Source organism: Dromaius novaehollandiae, chromosome 6 (assembly GCF_036370855.1).
Source record: "Dromaius novaehollandiae isolate bDroNov1 chromosome 6, bDroNov1.hap1, whole genome shotgun sequence".
Classification (NCBI taxonomy): Eukaryota; Metazoa; Chordata; class Aves; order Casuariiformes; family Dromaiidae; genus Dromaius; species Dromaius novaehollandiae.
In genome coordinates this window covers 6,169,896-6,191,070 of record NC_088103.1, presented here as the reverse complement: position 1 = coordinate 6,191,070, position 21,175 = coordinate 6,169,896, and the positions used below count along the sequence as shown (strand labels likewise).

At 40.3% G+C, this 21,175-nt stretch overlaps 1 protein-coding gene across 3 annotated transcripts in view; it reads right to left on the bottom strand.

The window, feature by feature from the left end:
• The window catches only part of RNLS (renalase, FAD dependent amine oxidase), an 89,606-nt gene that overhangs the window by 49,668 nt on the left and 18,763 nt on the right, over window positions 1-21,175 (bottom strand). The window contains exon 5 of one of the 3 annotated variants that reach the window (XM_064513551.1): window positions 6,688-6,836. The exons of the other annotated variants lie outside the window; for them this stretch is intronic. Coding sequence (XP_064369621.1) covers window positions 6,688-6,836 — 149 coding nt within the window. The remainder of the gene's footprint in view (window positions 1-6,687; window positions 6,837-21,175) is intronic. 3 annotated transcript variants of the gene reach the window in all.

The window sequence follows — 21,175 nt, the reverse complement described above, 5'->3', positions numbered from 1 at the left end:
CTGAGAAAATGTAGTAAATCTGCTTGCTCAGAATAAGTAAAGATGGCCTATTCCCTCATCCAGCCACTAGATTTTTCCTTTTCCATTAATCAGTTTCCTCCCAAAGCCTGGGAGCAAAATACATATCTACTGTGTTGAGTTTAGTGATAACTTATTTAAGAACATACATAACTGAATACTGGTCTCACTCTCCCACTGACAAACTCTGGTGAGTAAAATGGGGACAGAACTGAATAATAATGATGTCTAAGCAGGGTCTCTACGTTCAGCATTTAACTGAACCCAGCTTGCTTCTGATCACTTTTAATTCTTTGTGCATTTGCCAGAGTGGAGGTAGCCAAGTGGCTCTTCTGTCTGCCTGACATTGCTATGTTGGTTGTGATTTCAATAACCTTCACAGTTGGCAGAACCGGCCATATCTTCCAAATGATTTGGTAGATTTTTATAAAATACGATAATAATAAATCTACCTGACAGGAGAATGCATTTTTTCAACAATGCCCTATCAGACAACACGGTCTTTCTCAGATCCTCTGCAAGATTAACAGACAAAAGATTCTTTCATCCTGCGTATTTCTTTGGAAAGAATGCCTGCAATAAGAAAGAAATTTAACTGATGATAAAAAAGTTAGCTCAGTGGAAAACTGTAGATAAGGTGCAATGATCAAATTCATTTGTAAAAATAGATTAAAAAAATGAATATTTGCTCATGTTCTTCCATAGTGGCTCCAAAAAAAAAAAAGTAAAAGAACATTTGAATAGTATATTTAACAGTCTCAATAGAAACAGTATGGAAAAATTTAACTCCAAATCTTTGGCACCTCATTTGTATAAAAGTTTTCACTTTTCATTCTCTGGGTCTAAATGAAAATGCTCAGTAGTGCTGTAAAATCAGCAGTCTCCTACTTTTTATATGATAAGCAGATCTCTGTTTATTAAATATCAAGGAGCCAATTTTCATTCCACGAGAGCTGTATGTATAATTACTTTAAGATTTTCTGGAAGGCAGCAGTGTAGCGTTCTGGACAGACAGTCATTCTTTTAATCCGTTGATGTCTGTACTTTATGAGCTTATGAGTGGGAGCTCCTTTAAAATTAACATGAAAGAACTATCCACACATAAAGAGCATATTCACAGCCAGACAAACAATAAATAGCTCAATGAGGTCAGATTGCGATATTACAGCAAAGACTTGTCTAGCCTGTGTGCATGTTATTTAAAAGTTCAAAAAGTCACATATATTTTTAACAAACCAAAAACACACATTATGTCTTTATTACTATTGAGATTTTTAGAGCAACAGCTTAGCAGACTGGAATAATAATCAAAGTTGAAGTTTATGATATCTCATGTCCTTTTCCGTATGAAGGATTTAAGTCCCATACAGCTCTGAAACCAGGCAACAATTCCCACTCTTTAGCTATTCCATCTGGGATTCCTGTAAACTATAAAATTCCTCCACTATAACTAAGAGAAACATGACAAAAAAAGAAAAAAAAAAGAAAAATGCAAATCACTTCCCAAAACATGTATCTATCTGTCTTAGAAAGGGAAATTGAAAATAATTTATCCACTGTAGTTTAAATTCTACATGATTATTTTCTCTCACCTCAGTTAGCCCAACAGAAACAGAAAATATCTGACTGCTTTGTGGTTAAGTTGCAGTGCATTTAGCAATTTTCCATGGTTCTTCCAAGACAGTTAAAGCTCATGAGCTCTCCTCACGTTAAATCACAAATTCCACCATTTTGAAGAAATTAATAACTCCTCAAAACAGAGAAGTGCAAATGTAGTTGTTTAACCACCTGGAAACCCTGTTTAAAATAAATCCAGTTCGTTAAGTGAGGAAAGGAAGTAAAAATGTCAGCATCACCCCTACCACATTTCCTCCAGCATACTGGATGCGGGGAGCATGCCAACCTGAAAATGAAGCGGTGCTGTCAGCCCACGGGGAGAACTGGTGGTATCTGCACCCGAGCGACGGCCTCTCCCTGTGCACAAGTGCAGGCACAGTCCCGCTGTCCCCAGTTTCCGGGAACCCTGATTTGAAAGGGAATTTTTGTTGCCAGGTTCTAGTGTTTGGGAAAGGCCCTAGAGGGGAACTCCACAGTAAGGCCAAACGATGCAAAAATGTTGAACAACTTCCCAGGGGAAACTTGGCTGGTCGCTGGGTCAGAGCTCATTTTCTCTGTCTGTCTCAAAGATTTTATGTTTCGGGGATGTTTAAGAAAAACCTCCGCAACAAAACCCTGCTGTTGGCCTCACTCTCCCTTGCACAGCTCTATCCCTTGTGTATCCTGGCTGATCCAGTAAAACCCTCTATAGGTAGAAGGTTGAATTTTTCAGTGGGTGGAAGCTTAACAGGACTCTTTCCCCTACATTTGCGAATGAGCAGGACTATCAAAACACAGTACTGGAGGGCGTCACTTAATCTGGGCCTGAATGACAGAAGGAAGCAAGGCAAAGGGGAAGCTAATTTTGGTTTTCTCCAGTGCATGTCTCCATGCCATCTCCGGGAGCACACTCACAAGAGCTCTGGGACTTGGGCACGTATTCAGCTAAACTAGTAAGCGTCTTTCCTGGATGATCAGAAGTACGAAGATGGACAAGATCTTTTAATCCTCCATACCAGCTTCAGAACATGGGGAACCTACTCCTAACCGAAGCCTATCTAATGAACAAAGCTACGAAGACAGGTCACAAATCCCCAAAGGAAAGAAAAATAACAGCTAAATAAAATTATTCAGAGACATATCCAGTATTACCTCTTTACAAGACATACAATTACCTGTGCCAGCAGAGGAACCTCTAAAAACTCTTTGTTGCATCCTTCATTTTACCGGTTGAAATTATATGGATTATCGTTTCCAAGTGACAGTCCCCGCTTACCTCAATCTGTCAATAAACCTAAATGTTATTTCTCTTCTTGCTTATTCTTTAACTTTTAGCTGGTGACTCCCCTTGGAGCAGTACAGAACCAGCTGTAAAGTTACCGTGTCTACCTTATTTATTCTGGCAAGTCCCTGCCAACACTAGCCTTTCGCCACAGACGCTCGAGGATCTCTCCATCCTCCACGACAGCCGTTTTAGCCTGACAGGCCTGCAAAGGTTTGTCAGAACAAGCCCCAGGATGTTTGCCAGGCACAGAAGCTGTCTATCAAGTCGAACTGCCAGCCTCTTTGTCATCTCGAGGCAACAGCTTCACTGCTTGCTTCAAATATTGTGGATGTATGCATTTTCTGTTTAACTGGTTTTAACGTTCCTGCCAATCAAATACTTTCCCATGCCCCCTTATTTTCAGGCTATACAGAACACCCGCTTAGATCCTTCTTTTAATTCAACAGCTCTACAAACTAAACAAGATCTTTCTTTTCTTAGCTGCTGTGAAATACAAAAGTACTTCGGCACATTTAAAAAGCTGTAAATTACAGTAAAAATCTGATTTTAAGTTTTTCATAAAAATGTGCACAGGACTTAAATTTGAGAAAAGAGTCAGTCCGTACCCTGATTTTTAAATTGTCCTTTCACAGGGAGGATATCAGCAGACAAATCTCAAATATTTCATGCATTCATATCAGTCAGTAACACAAAGATGAATACTTACGAAATTCCTTTTATTCTAACAAGGATGAATTTAAGATACAGATTTCAAAGCGACTGTGAGCAAGACTGCAAAAGCACAAAACCTGACCACAATTTGGAACGTAATTCAGGCGACCTGAAACACCACGGGTTTCCCCAAACACTCCTTTGCATGCAACTGACAGTACTATCATCAACTGAAAATTAAGTTTGAGGCCCGCATTCACAGATACCATCGCTGCACCTCAGCTTTGGCACCATCAAACCAAGACTGCCAGCTGGCAATGTTTCATCTGGAAGATCATTCACATCACACACAATTTTCAAGTTAATATGGAGTTGTGTACATGATGGAGGGAACAATAAGGCAGTCCAAAGTTCTTACTCCTTGCCCAAACAGGCCCATATTTCAAGGCTGCATGAATAAATCTGATGCTGATCTATGTACTGTGGTTTGCTTCTTCTAAAATGAAATCCGCATCCTGATGTGATCTGATCGCTGTATTGTTTATCCAGTCATGCTGGATCCATTCCAAAATTTCAGGCAGTCTGCTCAAAATTACCTAAGTTGAAGCTTGTTGTAATCACATTTGGTTTACCCTGCAGCTGTGTCTTACCAACTTGTTTAAAAGAATGAAAACACAGCTCCAACGCAAACTAAAGTCACTGGTAGATCTCACCTTCAAAACAGTGAGCCAGATTCCCCCCGTCCATTGTCCGGGTGTTACCCTGGTAAAGTCACTTAGATTGTAATAAGGGTGGATCTTACGGCAGGACTTCATTTAAAATGGTCTGCAAGTGATAAGCAAGAGTCAGTTAGTAGCTATCTAATCTGCTTAACAGAAAAACTCAAACATTGTAACCAAAAGAGATCATCTTATTTGAAGGCAAAAGACAGCCAAAGCCCTAGCTAAAAAAAATAAGTATCATCAGATCCCATATTAAGTAAGGAAAAATCACTTCTAGCATGCTCCGTTTTTGGCGATAAGCAGAACCTAATTTATCAAAGCGTATACAGGATTTCCCCTTGCCAGTCCCTATTAACTGAGAAAAACAACACTCTACAGATTAAATTAAAACAAAACAAAACAAAACACTGTGCAAGAGATTTTGGTTCATCACACAATCATTGAGCCTCGATTAGCTTTAATTTGGCTGCCACAGGCCTGAACCTCGCCTTGTCATTTTCTAGCTTCTATCCTGCAACCGTGTCCCACCGACATCTGGACAGAGTTCAATTACTTTTCCTCTCCTTGGAATCAGTGCAAAGAACAGATTGAGACAAATAAGACATACTGGTTATGAGGAAAGAAAAAGAGAGAAATGATGCTGTGTAACATGAGTAGTGAGGAACTGCCCAGAAACAATCTTCCTATGAGAAAAAACAATATTTAATATTTAATATTCTTTTAAAGCTGTGCAAACCTAAAGCATCCCCAAAGCCAGTGCAAATCCACCAGGATTAACTACTTTCTCTAGGTCTTTCCGCAGTCATCAGGGCTCAGGCGCCAACAGAGAAACAGTTTACAGAAGGAGTCTGCTTAGCTGGCTCAGATCATTTCACGCAAAAGGCAGACTGGTAAGTGAAACACGGGTTTTCCCTGAAGCAGCCAGTGTGCTCCATTTTGCAAGAGTCATTCCTGATGCTCTGTTAATGCGGTTTCCAACAGCCTAAACAGCAAACCTCAGTGGGCAGCTTTCCATCTAGATTGGGGAAGTGCAAAACTCTTACCAAAGCTCAAGGAATGTCTAAAGAGGTGGAGAGAGACCAGGGGTGTCTGCATCCATGCTCACAAATAAAGACTGCCAGAGCATTACTCTCTTCCTGCCCTATAAATGACCTGTCACAGCAGCAATCTCTTCTGGACATTAAACCCCAGTCTACTACCACCTGGGCACAAGCACACGTATAAAAATGATCTATAAAACAAGAACAGGTCAGAAAAAATTAACCTGAAATTTGTTTTTGCTCTAGTTTCCAAAATACGTAATCTCCTATTAGGCCTGTGCATATGAAGAACATGCAGCGTGCTCTTCATCATTCTGCAAATATTTAGAGGAAGTTGAAAATCATCAAGTGAACATCTTCAAACCTTGCGTAAGATTTGTAATCCTAATAAAACTGATGACTCACGATTTGTAGCCTTGGTAAGTGAAACTGCTGACATCAAAATCATTGCCAACGGTGAGCTGGCACAATAATTATGTCCATTTATTGTTAGCTAGCCAACTGGTTCTCAAAAATAGAACCAGAGATACAAGTTCTAATTAAAAGTGTCTGAATTACCAGGGTTCCTATACTTAAAAAAAAGTTATTGATGAGAACTCAACAGAAGGTTTCCATTCCACTGCAAACATTCCAGTAAAATAAGTAATTGTCATATTCACAGTATTAAAACTCTAATCTAATAATTGGCCCCATGTAAAACTTACTAGCTGCAATAGTTTTGTTCTTTGTTCAGAGCAGATTTACAGCTAATTCTTTAGTTTTCATGGGAAGACATTTCTAGCTGCCACACAACGAAAGCACATCTCACAAATAATCACAACCATCACACATTTATAAAGAGAAATAAGTGCTATAAACTGTGTTCACAGTTTTTGAAGTACGATCCAGTATAAACCTCAACAGGTAATGAGCAATTAATTAGTGTGCATCTGTAAAAACACTGAAATTTATGGCTGGTTAGATTACACATAACCATTTATTATGAAAACATGTTTACCACACCTGTGCAGTACTGTTTTATTTCCTATTTTGTTGGAAAGCATCCTGAGAAAGTATATACTTTTGTGTGAAATTAGATTCTACATCTGGATGCACCTTGAAGGTCAACGCAATTCAAAACTAATTCCTTCAGCGAGGGACTGTGTCCCTCTCTCTTCCAGCCCGTCGTGAAGGAGTAGTGGGTCCCCTTTTCAAAACCTGCACGGCCTGATTTTAAAAAGTTTAAGCATCTATGCCTTAGAGCCTTCAGCATAAAGGATTCAGAATTTAATCTCCCTGACGTTTTTTTTACCTTCCTAGAGCTCCTGTTTCCAGGAGTCTTACACCCCTGCTGCCACTGCCTTTCTGACTTTGGCAACAATTAACACTGACTCACAACGCTTGGCTGCAGGTTGTCCCCTCCACTGCTTTTTGTAACTTCTCCTGTCTCTCTGCCTGTGCCTGGTCCGGTTAACTGTATTCTGCAGACGAAAGCAGTTCTCAGCGTGCAGCCTGAAGAGTGAGAACGCAGGAACAGCACAGGGCCTACGATGAATTCAAAAGGGATATTTGTCACAAGCAGAACAGACCGGCCTGGATGAGTGGTGTCATAACAGAATGAGCCAGAGGCCGAGATATATCATCAAGGGGGCCAGGTTTAACTTTGTCCTCTAGATGAGATCATCAGAATAGGACAAAGGCCATCTAACCCACCTTACTCAGAGCTTTGGTCCCTCTCTTCCTGGACCGCTCCCATGTTCTCCTTGTTCTACCTCCATGTTCCCACACTGCTCGTGCTACCATGCTGCATATCCCATATTCCCATCAGGCCCAGTTTTCTGAACTTCTTCCAGCTCCCTGCCAATTCTCTCATCCTATTTCCCATGAAGCATGGCTACGACATAGGCTGCATGGCTACGAAAGGACTTTCAGACAGCTCCCAGAAGCAATGCATGGCATTGGGGATCACAGAGAGATAAGAAAGCTTGGAGAGTGCCTGGGCTGCAGAACACAGACCAGCTTTGTACAGGCAAGTCAATGCTCCCCTCTTATGTATCGGCACGACTTGTTTCTCTGCCACTTAAACACATCAGGCAACAAACCACCAACAGAGTAGCAACCTGGCAATCTTGAAACATGCGTCATGAGAGTCTGTTTGTGTAGTAGGATCCAACCCACTTTCCTGGATCTGTTCTGAGGTGTTCCACAGTCTCTTAGAAGTGAAACAACGGTCAATTGGATAAGAGTCAAAATGTAGGGAGCACTCTTTGAGCTGTATTTCTTTGTGGCAGTTGGATGTGCTGCAACACTCACATCCTCAAGGAGTCTTTTGCTATTAATGGTCATACAGCACATCGCAGTACATCACCAGTGACCTCTTAGCAGCACAGCTAAATTGTTCGTGCTGTAGGAATGGGGCTTCCATTACCATGGGCATGGGATTCTTTCTAACCATTAAATTTCCCCTACAAAGGCTGCTGAAACTGTTGGGCTAGATTACTATAGGCTTATTTTTACTGGAGTTTCCCTCCTATGCTTTTAAGTGCAAAAGGTGATAAAGAGGCTGTAATACTGTAACCATGCTGGACAAAATTTTGAAATGAGAAGGATCTCAGATTCAACTGGACAGTAGTACTACAGCCATATCTTTTAACTGTACTGCAGGGTTGATGACACTGATGTGATACACAGAAAGACAGAATATAAACAGTGTTTTCTGCACCTACGTATATTTTCTTCTTCTAAAGTTTGATAATGTTGATGCCCAGTGATCCATCACTGAATCATATAATGCTTAGCTTTTGTTTCACATGTTGATGGAAACAGGACCTTCTTGCATCACAGAGACTAAGGGTCTGGTCTGGGGGCTATGCAGTTATTTCCCCTGACAGAATACAAAAATCATGAAGCTGAGAGCAGTAAGAGCTGTTAATTAGCATGACAACCTTTGAGAGCACTGCTCCTTTCAAAAATACAGTTCCTAGCTAAGCGGGAACATCTGTTAAACCATTCGGGACTCATCCTGCAGACACCTGTATGCACAGATTCATTTCATATGCAGACAGTAGACATAATAAGGGAAGAGCAAAACCTTTCATTTCCTAAAGGTACCTGTTACAGCAGCCACTGCAAAACTCAGCAACATTTTTCACAGACTAATCCTCAGTGAGCCATTTGATTTAATGCCCCCCTAAGGCTCACTACTTTCTTCAGGGTAAAATAATACCTTTGGAAACTTTATAATAAGTGATGTAACTTAGTCAAGCCACAGAAAGCGGTATTTGCATCACCCTGAAATGAACATTTTTGCGTATCAAAAGTAAGGGGTTTTGAATGCAACTGTTCCCACATAAAGGGAACACTCACTCTGATTTCCCCGAACAGAAAAAAAGCAAGGAACAACATTTTTAGATCATACAAAAAATACAAAGAACCAATATAACCAACAAGGAAGTGTGGCTTGTGTGTAATACTATTAATCTATCTTAACCGAACAATGTATTTTTATTTTAGTCTTCCGTCTCCCCTTTCTGTCTGCTGTTGAGGACAGATAAGTGTTATGGACAGTATCTTGACCGAGGCATTTCACTCAACAGTAGATACTGTAATAGCAAAATCTTAGTCACTCAACTTTGGTAGAATTTGGCTTAAGAGTGATCTGATCAATAGTTCTCAGTTACAGATTAATGTTTGAAAAATGCCTATTTACAGAATAACAACAAAGGTTTTCTCTGCAGAAAGTGTCAATCTGGACAAATGGAGTATTTTAAATTTTTTTGCTAAATACCATTAGCTCCTGCCAACCATGTACCATGAGACCAAATAATAACTGAGACAAAGAATGCTGTTTCTGGAACCCATAGAGTGTTTTAAGATTAGAAGTATGGCTGGTTAAATTAGGCAAAAAACAAGTCATAGCACAGATTCAAAAGCATGGTGGTAAAGTTAAAACTTTGGTGCTGAAGACTGCGTAATAACCAGAAATGGAAAGCAATTTTGATACAAGCTAGAATTTAGGAGAAGCACATTCTGCGCAGAGAGAAACACGAACCATCATTTTGACACTGAGCAACAATGCTAACTTGTTAGTAGCAAAAGTTGATTAAAATTTCTTGTCATGGAATTATTATTTTTCTTTTTCTCAGTGGCGGTGTAGAAGTTACCACAGGACACCAATGGAAAAGTTTACTGAAAATAAGGCTGTAGTTAATGACTTTCCATGAAGCTGACCAACCTCTGAAACAAGAAATGACTTCTGAAACAACTTCTGACTGCCAAGTTCAGGATATCAGCGATACATACTGATTTTTCTAAATAAAGGTGTATTAAGCATTACAATAGATTGAACAGTTGTACAGGCCAATGCAAAATTTATTTAACTTCTGTATTTGTGGAAATAATGTCTGAACCTCAACTTCAGTCCCCAAATTTGTATATTCAAAAAGGTAGGGACGAAAGAGCTAAAGCTCCTGCTCTGATTTTGCACTTTACTGGTACAAGACACACAATTTAAGTCCAGCAAAGATCTCCTCTGGGGTAATGCTGTAAACTACCAAGCAAAATCCAACCCCAAATGTCTTAAATATGCCTTGCTGCACAGGACTCGCTCACCACCCATGGTTTGGGTGCTATGGCTCAGGAAGGAAGGAGCTCAGCTGTCTTCTTTCTATGTAGGCTGGAGGTGCAGCTGCCACTGGGGACAATTTTTTCTGGGCACCAACTGGCTGGTGAGCAGCTCTGCTGGAAAGGCCCAGAGGGTCATGGTGGACAGTAAGCTGAACAGGAGCCAGCAGTGCGCCCTGGCAGCAAAGCAGGCCAACAGCATCCTGGGTTGTATTAACAGAAAGAAACACAGACAGAAGATTGAGGGAAGAGATTATTCTCCTCTATGCAGCACTTGTGTGACCTAACTCAAATACTACACACAGTTTTGGCACCCCCAATACAGGAAAGACATTGGCTAACTGCAGCAAATGGAGGGCACGAAGATGGTCCTGTCCTAGGAGGAGACACTGAGGGTGTTTGGCTTGTTCAGTCAGCCTAAAGAGAAAAAAGCTACAGGGACACCCCTTAGCAGCTTTCCACTACCTATGGGGAGGTTACCAAGAAGACCAAGCACCCTTAACAGTGATGTATGTGGGAGGATGAGAGATAACAGGCATTATTTGAAACAGGAGAGTTCAGACTTTCCATCCCGAGGACAGGCAAGCAGTGGAACAGGTTGCCCAGGGAGGCTGTACTGTCTCTGTCCTTGCAGGTTTTCAGGACCAGACTGGATAAAGCCTGGAGCAACCTGATCTGACCTCAGAGCTGACCCTGCTTTGAGCAGGAGGTTGGACTAGAGACCTCCTTAGCCCCCTTCCTACCTGAATTACCCAATGCTCCTATGATACGTGTGACTATCCAGAAACTCCGTACATGCAAGTCACTGGCACAGACAGAGACAAGGCTCAGAAAGATACAGTAGAAAATATGTGCCTTTTGAGAAACAAAATGTCCATTTCAAGACTCTGAAGCTGAACTTCATCAATTACACCAGGACTTACATATATTGTATACCACGCACTTAACAAAAAACAAGCTATGGACATTTCTTTCTCAAAAAACAACTAGAAGAGTTCAAAGCTAACTAGTTTTTGATGCTTTTTGAGGGCCATCAAACTGGCAATCTCTTATAGAATAAAAGCACCAGAGAGGAGGAAATATATGAGCTTCTGATAATTTGTGGATGCGTTCTTCTTCTCCAGAAGACAAACCTGTTAAGTTAAATGCGTAACGCTGAGCTGACACCAAGCTGGTTTGAAGATCATACCATCCACCCTGAAATGTTAGATATGAGAGGAGCAGAAGCGCAAGGGGGTCACTTGGAAGTGTTTTGGAGGTGTCTTAGTTGACTAATGTCAGCAGCAGCATCCTGCAAGAAGCTGTGTCATATCTGGATGCTTTGGGAATAACATTGTGCTTGGTAAAGGCATGAACAGTCTCAAGTGGTGACACAGGAAACATCCAAAATGGAAACACTGTACAGGACTGCTAGCAAAGAAGCCTGAGATCGAGCAGAACGAGCTTTGATCACTGTCAGGAACTGCATGTTTGCTGTTCCAGAATAGGTCTACCCACAGCTGGAAAATCATTTGGAAAATGCTGTAGAGAGAGAGCAGAACTCTGGCTATTTTACTACTAGAGAATCCATAATCTGAGACATCTGAAAGAGCCTAGACTTGAGAAGGAAAAGGAAGGAAGACTCCTGACATCAGAACTGTGAAGGAAAGACACAGGCCTAGAAGAGAGAAGTATATCTAACACCAGAAAATTAGGGCAAATCTGGAGGGAAACCATGTGTCTGAGGGAAGTACCATACAGAGAACTTGCAATAAGGACCTTAATCTCTGGTGTCCTGATCAATGTAAAACCCAGCAGGAATAGTACCTTAGTAATGGTTCATGCATATGCACTCTAAACACCAGATTTTAAACCCACTGGAGTGCCAATTTCATGGCCAGGGAGATGCATCCAAATCAACCCCTCAAGAACCTGTGACTCTCGTTATGAAAACACAGAGGTCTAATCAGCTAGAAGACAGTGGGTGGAGGGGACCCCTGTAAGGACTTTCATGGGAAGAACAGAAATCCCTGCATCCTTCAGCATTGAAGCAGACAGGATCAATGTGCTGGAGGCAAAATGAGAATGGTCAATGCACCCTGTCCACTTAGCTGAGAACATCCATTTAGCAGATACCTTCCTGAATGAGCGGGAATCACCTGAAGTCACCATAAGCAGTCAGCCTGAGAGCCACCCTTCATCTACACCGTGAGAAGGAGGGTCCTGAGGGCATGGTGAAGCCTTCAGCTGATGAGCTGGGGCAACAGGTCGACAAGAAGAGGCAGAGCCCTTGGGTTCTGTATGGGCGGAAAAACAAGTCCTGTCTTGGAAAATACCAAGGCCAAGCTGAAGGAAAAACAAAAGAACAGCAGTGCTGCCTCTCTTTGTATCTTGATGGGAGCCCGAACTGCAGCACACAATTTGGAGCAGGCAGAGTCCTGGCATCTCCAAGGAGAGGTAGAGTCCCCTGCAGAGGAACTACCTGCTAAGGGAAGCCTGTTTGGACAAAAGATGTATGAAGTCCACCATTCTTTTAAGAAACCCAAAGCCACTCTACAGTTCTGGGGGATCTTTCCTATAATCTTTCTACAGAGAAAGCAGCAGGTTTCATCATCTTTTCACCCATCTACTTATACATCTCAGGCTCAACCTCAGGAGGCTTGTTTTAGCAGGTCTTTTTGACCAGCCTCAGCAACACCAGTTGCAGGTCATCTTATGAGGTGTTGTTTGAGGCAGACTGCTCATATTCCTCTCCAGTCCAAGCAATTCCTGCTAACAGCTGGAAGGCATTTGGGAGATATGATCTGCAAGCACCCAAAAAGATAGAGTATCTGCCAGCACACATGGCCTGCAGTGCTTGGTGCACAGTGGTTTGCACCTCAGCCACCAAGTCTTCCCAGAAATCAGGTGGGAAACTGAAATATTCTACCTTATAAACAATGCCTAACACTTCACATGTCAGAACTGGAGGGATGCAGAGGAACGAGTCTCTTCAGATTCAGCTTGTCTCTTACTAATAACCAGTGTGTGCTCTTCCATCATCATTATTTTGAAGTAGTCATCTAGGGAAAGCACACCAAATATGTCCATCACTCTCCAAAGTCCTTGAGTACCTATCAGTATTTTTTTTATGTGCTTTGCTGAAAGACAAGAGGAAGATCCCTGGTTCTCTAGGTAATTTAAGTCCAGTTCCTCCCTTATCCAAAAGGATAGGTGGTAGTCCAAGGAAAAGCAAGGATAACTACCCATATGCTAGGGAAACAGCAGAAGGTACTAGGCCTTTAAACCTAGAGCTGGAAAGCCTCAGAACCCAGCACCGTCCTGAAGTAGAGAGAGAAGAGGATAAACCAACATTGATACTTCTGGCAGCCAAAGCTCTGCAGTGGTGGATGTGCTAGAAGAGGTGTAATTCTGCTGCTGCAGGTTCACTCTGATAGAGACAGTGGCAGCAAATAAGAAGCCAGGGTAGAACATGCACGTCCAAATTACTCTGCTTTGCAGGAGACAATTCAGAGTACATGGGAACCCCATCTCCTGGTGCCAGGGTGATGGTGTCAGAGATGAAGAACAGAAGAACTAATGGCATGCCATGGTGGCAAGACCTGTCGGCGCTACACTCGCTGCTTCCAACGCTGGCAGGAGTGGAGGCAGAAAGCAGGTGAAAGCTCCAGACCAGCCTGCAGATGTAAAGTCAGCGTGGCTCAGCATTTACAGCATTAAAACAACACTGGAAAGCATAGTGTTTTGACAACAAAAGCCACTCTGTGGCAGACTGACCCTGGAGAAAATGTCAATGGCTCAACCTTGCAGGGCTCTACTTTAGACTTGACCACATGGAGTAGTGCCCAAGAAAGCCAGACTGACTTCTAGATGAGTCTCCAGAGCAGCTGGGCCCCAAAGGTCTTGGCTAACTGTAGCACTCCAAAAATGCAAGAGAAAGATGGACATCTTGTAGGACATGTTTTAGTCAGTCTTCCCTGGAGCAAGGCTCTAGTGGAGATCTTAGGAAAGACTGATGATGGAGACAAAAGACTTGAATTGGCTGAGTATCACAGGAACTGCTGGCTCCAGGGCCAGAGGAAGCTTTCAAATACTGTGAGAAACCCCCAAATTTGAGCTATGGCTCACACCTCATCCAAAGCATGAAGAAGCAGGACTGTGGTCTCCATCCAACATGCAATGGATGCACTCCCATATGTGCACAGAGCAGAAGGTGGGAAAGGACTACAGCATACCCTTAATAAACACTGCAGAGAAAAATGTGAGAAGGTACCTGTGGATTCAGGCAAAGAACAAAACAACTGTTTTAGCAACAATGTCAGCTGGCTCTGACTGCTCCTTAATTCAGAATCCTCTCAGCAGGGCATCCTGAGACAGTCAAGCGTGTCACTTTGCCATGAATCTACACGACTTTTGGATCGGAGTTTGCTTATGCCCTGCTAACTTTGAACACAGGCAGATACACTGTGATTAGTAAGTAAATGGGAAGTTCCTCCTTCACCAATTACAAAAAAAAAAGAAAAAAAAAGCCAACCATCATCGTCTGACACTTTAGGAATTTTCATTTAGAATCATATAGAAATGACTTTCTTGTTCTGGTAAATATTCAGCATTACAGAGATGAGTTTTCTTTTTTAAGGAATTTTTCAAAATCAGTTCACAGCCATGTCATCTTTTGTGCTGGTTTTGTCAGGTCTACTAAATTAGCTTTTTATTTATTCTGAAGTGTCTTCTAGGGAAGACTTAAACTGATCCAGGAAAGAGTGCTAAATCTTCTTAGACATGAAGATATCTTAAATAACAGTGTCACTGTGCCTTTGATCGTCTAAGGGTATGCTGTTGGGAGAAGCTGTGCCCTGCTAGCTAAACCAATAAAGTATAGAAGAAAGACACACTTTCAGGCTCGCTAACCTTGCCTGCCTTATTCAAGTCTGAAATGGAAGCCATAATTGGCAAACTAAGTACTAATTGAGAGCAATTGCTCTGACTGTAACTTGATTATGTTAATCAAGTAACAGTTTGGGGGAAAAAAAAGGATGGCAGTTAGTGGTAATTATCTTTCTCTTCTGTAAGACTAATGCATTTAGCATCTTCCTCTTTGCTAACATCCTTTTACCATACACGCATCAACTACCATTTCTTTCAAATGGTTTGACAAATATAGCCACGTATCTGCAAGCAGGATGTTAAGAAGGTAACACTCAGGTTTGTTTTTAATTTTGCTAGTGTTCTTTCTCTAACAAACACAATCGAGTTCTTCAGGGCAGTCTGGGGATATCAGACATACTTTTCCGTACCGGGAGGTGTATGAATCCTGTAAATTGCGCTGGGAGCCTCAACCACATCTGTATGTAAGGACACAGCCTCCAGGCTCTACTTCAGCCACTTTTTTCCGAGGAAAATTTTATTTTTTCCTTCCCCATCTTCAGCTAGATTTATTTATCTCCTTCTCATTCTCAGTAGCTATGCAAAACTCATTTCCTTCTTCAGAAAATACAGGTCTTCATGGTTTGGCTTTCAAGCTGTCTTAGAAAAAGAAGGGGCAATTGTATCCTTCAGCACTAAATATGTTTGAAGAATGCAACTGAGGCAAAATCTAGATGTGATAAAAGAATCAATGGGAATTCTGCTATCAACTTTGAGCAGAAAGAGCTGAACAACCTTGGGATCCAACATCCTCTCTCTTTGCTGGTGATGAATGTACGGCAGTACTATTTTAACAGTAAATTTAGGTTTTCTCTATAAATCTCAGGATCTTCTAATCCTTCTTTTTAATGGTGCTGAGAAGGCACGTATTACTGGATATTTGCGTAAATATCCAGCATTTACTTGTAAATCCCTCTGGTTTTTTTCAGATGCTCCACATTTTCTGTTAATTTTAATAACCAGAATTTCTTCTGCTGGCGACTTCTCATTTCTTCCTTCTATTCCTGAGCTCAGAGATTCCATACTTATTTCCTCATTTTCAGCCTGATTTTTTTTTGTGGATAGTTCCTGAATTTTGTCTTTTTTTCATTTAACAAAGTTTCTCCCAAATAACTACCTAAACCCAGAAATTCATAGTTATTCCATCAGTGCTTTCTCCTACCAACTTGATCTCATGTCCCATGCACAAGTAAGGAAACTTGTTTTAAAATTAATTTAGAGTAAAAAAAAAATACATATACCCAAACAATAGCTAAACATGTTCCAAACCTTGCAGGGCACTTTTTCAGTGAAGGATAGACTACAAAGTGTGCAGAAGCAATAAAAAAGTTAAAGAAGAGGCTTAAAATACCTTTTTACAGGAACACATACCTTATTTGAATCTATTTGATTCAAAGAGTTCCAAACGTCTGAGCCAATCCATATCATGGAGACCCAGTTCTAGTTCTTATTAAAAATTGCTAATAATGGTAATGGGGAAAAAAACCTCAAGGAAGTGTAGATTTTTCTGAGAGCTAAACATACAATACTATAAAGCTGCAAGCAGTGGCTGTAACAAAAGGTAAGGCATATGAAGTTTCAAAAGGAAATTGATAAAGCCTTCAATACCCCCTTAAAATTTTCCATGGGAATGATTTACAATTTGCTGTACTTGCAATTTACCAAGACACTAGATTGAGCATTTCAGTGAAAAACTTAATCTAAGGTTGTATTTCACTATGGGCTTCCTTCCCCTCTCTCTCTCACCATTTCAATGCTATCCAGCAGGTTCACTTTCTCCACACTACCAGCAGTCCAAGTATTCTGTTGGGGACACAGATCTAACTGATCACAGCATCACACAAATTTAACATGAGCCTGCAATACTGTTGCTGGCAGTAGACACCACTATGCTCTTTAAAAACAAAGTTTGGACTCTACGGTTGACCAGGTGGCAGGTCCTCCTTTCTCATTGTTATTTGGTGCAAGAGCAAGATGACCCCCCACAGTGTCCTTCCTTTTCCCTTTCTTTCACTTCCCTCACTTTTCATAACACCATAATTAAACACTTTCCTAAAGCTACTGTTATTTGCATTGGCTTTACTGCTAGGCAATATCACAATTTATTTTTATCAGTATTGCAAAACATTGAAATGCTATTTGCCCATGAGGGCTCCAGGCATATTATAACGTATATGTTATATAGCCTTCTTCATGGATCATACCCTGTTATTACAATAATAGTCTACTGGCTGCAAGCCAGCATCCCTCAAATACATCTGACAGCTCGTTAAAACGTATTTCAAAGCAATCAGAGAATTATGCACCTCAGAAATAACAATTTATTATTACTCATCACCTTGGGAGATAATATGCTTTGCACTCATGAAAGCTATCATTGTTTTCCACTTCCCTCTTTCCAAAAAACAGTTTTATGTGAAGTAGACAAAACCTGCAAACTGCTGACAGTCAATAGTATTGCTGCAACCAAAAGGGAGAACTAGGATAACAGAGCTCAGAGAAAACACGTGCAGGGGCATGCATGCTAAATCATATTGCAACTCCAGCTTAAAGGAAAAAAGTTTTGACTTCAAAGTCAAAACTGGAACTGGGAACAAAGTGTACAAACTCTGCTGTAGCTGTCTACTGCTCTGGAGTGTGACTCAGCAGAGCAAAGGCTTTTGTCTCCATTTAGAAACGGAGTTCATATTGCACAGGAAATGGCAAAATCTGCTGTCTGGAATGTGACCATAGTTCCCTTTGTTTTCATAGGGACGTAACACAGAAAGTCCCCAGCTTTTCATGGACTGCAAAGCGTGACCTTGTTCCACACAAGCTGAGGAGACCAGGACGAGATTCTAGTTTTCTTGTAAGCATGGTGCTGCAGTCACTAGAAAAACGGAAATTTGTGAAGAAAAAGAAAAGAAAAAGCCATGAGCTGGCCACAGCTGAGTGCATTTGATTTTTCATTTGTATTTAATGAATCTGTAAATACCTGTATTTATAAATTAAAATATAAAGAACTCCCTGAGAAGTACATATGTACATTATTAAGCCTGTGCTACCCTTACTGATCTACTGCTGTGTAATAGTCACCATAAAAATTGCCAGCAAGTTTAGCACTAACATCAATATTTGAAATGTTTGTACTTCCCTTTTTAGATCATATCTACCACAGACATAAATGTTAAAGAAATCTGAAAGGGGAACATTAACATCAAATAATTTTTTAAACAACCAATTTAAAAAAATCTGTTTCAATAGCTCCAAGAGATGATATTAATCACTTGGATATGATTAGGCCAAGAGACTGTAGTTTATTAACATTTTTTAAGCTAAATATCACATAGTAGAAAAAGCAAACTAGCTACTCTGTTCATTTAAGGACAGATATTTTTTCATTCACACACTGCAATATCTGTCTTTGGACTAGTTTCTATCACTCTCCCTCATCTCAGTCTCCAAGTGTTCCACATTGTCAATGAATTTTCTGATGGAAATACGGCATTTTTCTACATACAGAAATCTCTTAGGAATTACCTGCTATTGTGTAAAGAAGCATACTTCCAGTTAAGAAGTATATGTCTGTTTTACTATCTAAAAAACAGTTTTCATTACTGTAGTGAAATAATGTTTATCCTCAATTTGATAAAGTAAAGCTCCACCTACTTCCATGTCTTTTTTTCTTAAAAATGTGAGTGCACACATTGAAGTTTTCGCTTGCTTGCAGAGTGAACAAGTGGGAGTGGATTACATAAGTGAGCCCTGTCTATGAATGTCACAGTTGTGAAATATGTTATAAATAAAACCATATGCTGTTAGAAGAAATTCTCATCTCTTCCCTTTTGCTGTACGTTGAAGGAAGTATTGGGGTAGACGTCAATGTAGGAGTGAGTCTGCATACACAAGTGCATTAAGTTTTCCAGAGAAACTGATAAATAATAGAATGATTTCTCCAGTTGTGCAGGGTGAGTGCACAGGACACCTCATGTTAACAAGAACTGTATGATCTGATCTTTTCTCACATTTTCTCACTGAACTAGTTGTGAATGGGTGTTAGCTGGTTCCCTATGACAGATCTATCTGATGTTTTCGTGTTTGCAGTTTTCATAGTACATACCTCATGACGATGAGGGGGAACCATCAATTCAATGTGCTAATAAAAATAACTGAATTAATAACAAATTCAATCTAAGTTGGATAGAGAGTTCTGTAGTTTTACTTATGAATTAAAATTTAAGAGACACAAGTGTAGCACTCCTTAGAAAAGCTATGAAACTGAACAGAACAGTTTTGCTAATACATCGTAATGTTTTGCAAAATATGCCTCCAGCCTGCAGCAGTAATACTTGCTTTTACTGAAACCATGTTCTTCTTTTTTCTTCCTTATTTTCTTTAAAAATACGTGCTTTGGTGACAAAGGAAGATTAAAACAAAGCCTGGTGAAGAAAGATAAACTACCTCATTTCTCTCTTGTATCATGACTTTTTTCAGTGATCTAAAACATACCAAAGGGGAAGTGCCATAATTCCTCTCAGTGTTACAGGACTCTATATGATTTCCAGTTCTGAGTTATGCAATGGTCTCTCCTATGAACAGTTTTCTTTCCTTGATGGGTGTTAGATAGTGTGCATAGATACAAAGCTGACTACGTGTTACCATCAAGGTATTTTCCTCCTACCCTTTTTGTGCTTCACCTGCTGTTACCATTGCCTCTGGTAAAAGGATTCTTTTCGTTTTGTGAAAGCAACATGTTCTAAACCGTGCAGTTCTGCAATGATGGAAAAATTAATATTAGGAGAGCAAGTCAGCAGGCCCAAGAAATCAGAAAGTTATTCAAATGTGTGAGAAGGATAGCAGAAAACACCGCAGAGAGCCTGATAAAGCCACGGCATTACACAAGGGGAAGTGTTCCTGTAGATTTAATATAAATATATTTAGTAAGCTGTGTATATTTTAATAAATGTTATGCTATGCCTCAATGCTTCTTAACTATCTAGAACTGTGCTAGTTTGCAGAGATAGAGAGCGGAAAAGGACCAGACAGGCTTTCTTGTCTCAAAATCAAGTCCTAATCGAACCTTCCTATCCTACCCTCAGTGTTTATTTCTGTGGTAACTATTAATCTCCATTTGTATAGGTTGAGATACTGATAAAGAGAAGTTAAGCTTTCCTCCAAGCTGAAAACAGCATTGGCATACAAACCACATTCACACTAAGGAGCTCTTAGGTCCATGTTCTGACAACAGTGCTTGATAGACTGCTTTTCCACTAATCAGTTTTTTCATTTTATTTTTAAGCAAACAAATTCTTTGCTTGATATTCAGATATATCTAGAATATGATCACTAACAGAAAACAGCCTGAAGGCTGAAAAAATTAAAGCTATGTAGATATACAATGCCTCACTCACAATCAGTGAGCTGTTTCATGCGGCTTCCACTGTATCACATTCTAGACGTCTTATCTGTTTTACTTCTTTTGTTTTATCACACATTCTTTCATCTTTTATCCTGCCTCTCATTTCAGACCTTCCAAAGGATTTAGGCATGTAACTGAATATGCACAGCACGTGTTGCGAAAGTATAGATAAATTAAGTAAATTGTACCTGATTGCAAATGGCCTCTCTGCCACAATTTATCCAATTTTCATAAATTACCGTGTGTGTACCACGCACAAAATTTTAGACATACCATCAACTATGCAATTTAAGAATCTGGTATCCTTGTCTCTTTTTCTACTTATAAGAAAGTAAGACACTGCCATAGAATATTAGTGATCAAAATGTAACACAGAATGGAAAAAAGAATTGGTTCCTTGAAAGCTATTGGCAGATCAGTAGCAACCTACCACATGATGAAAAAGTAGCAGATGGAATAGAAAAAAGAATTTATTGCTGTTAGTTTGTCATACCAAATGCCGTACTCAAAAGCCAACCTCTCCTCTCCCGCTGGTACAACAAGCTATTCCTTGTTAATTTGTATATGCATATTTCTACCATTGATGGTAACTGTTCACTATGGTAGTTAAATCTGACAAAGACAAAAATAGCAGAAACATTGATCTCACGAAATGCTGCTCAGAGACTGGCTTATCTGCCTTGCAAGTTGCATAAAGAGAAATGAAAATGAAGGTACTCACTGAAAATTTAATCTCAAACCCCGCAAACTCAGTTATAATACCTAGCATTTTGACACAATATCACTTTACAATAAAATGTAAGTACTGCCAAGCTGACACTCAAAAAAAGGTAGGGAAATAACATTTACGGGTAAAGGAAATACCACAGAAAAGAAAAAAATGAATTTGAAAGAAACCAGGTTAGTATGTATCCCATCACCTGCAACCACATGCATATCAGCAGCACAGTTTCACTGC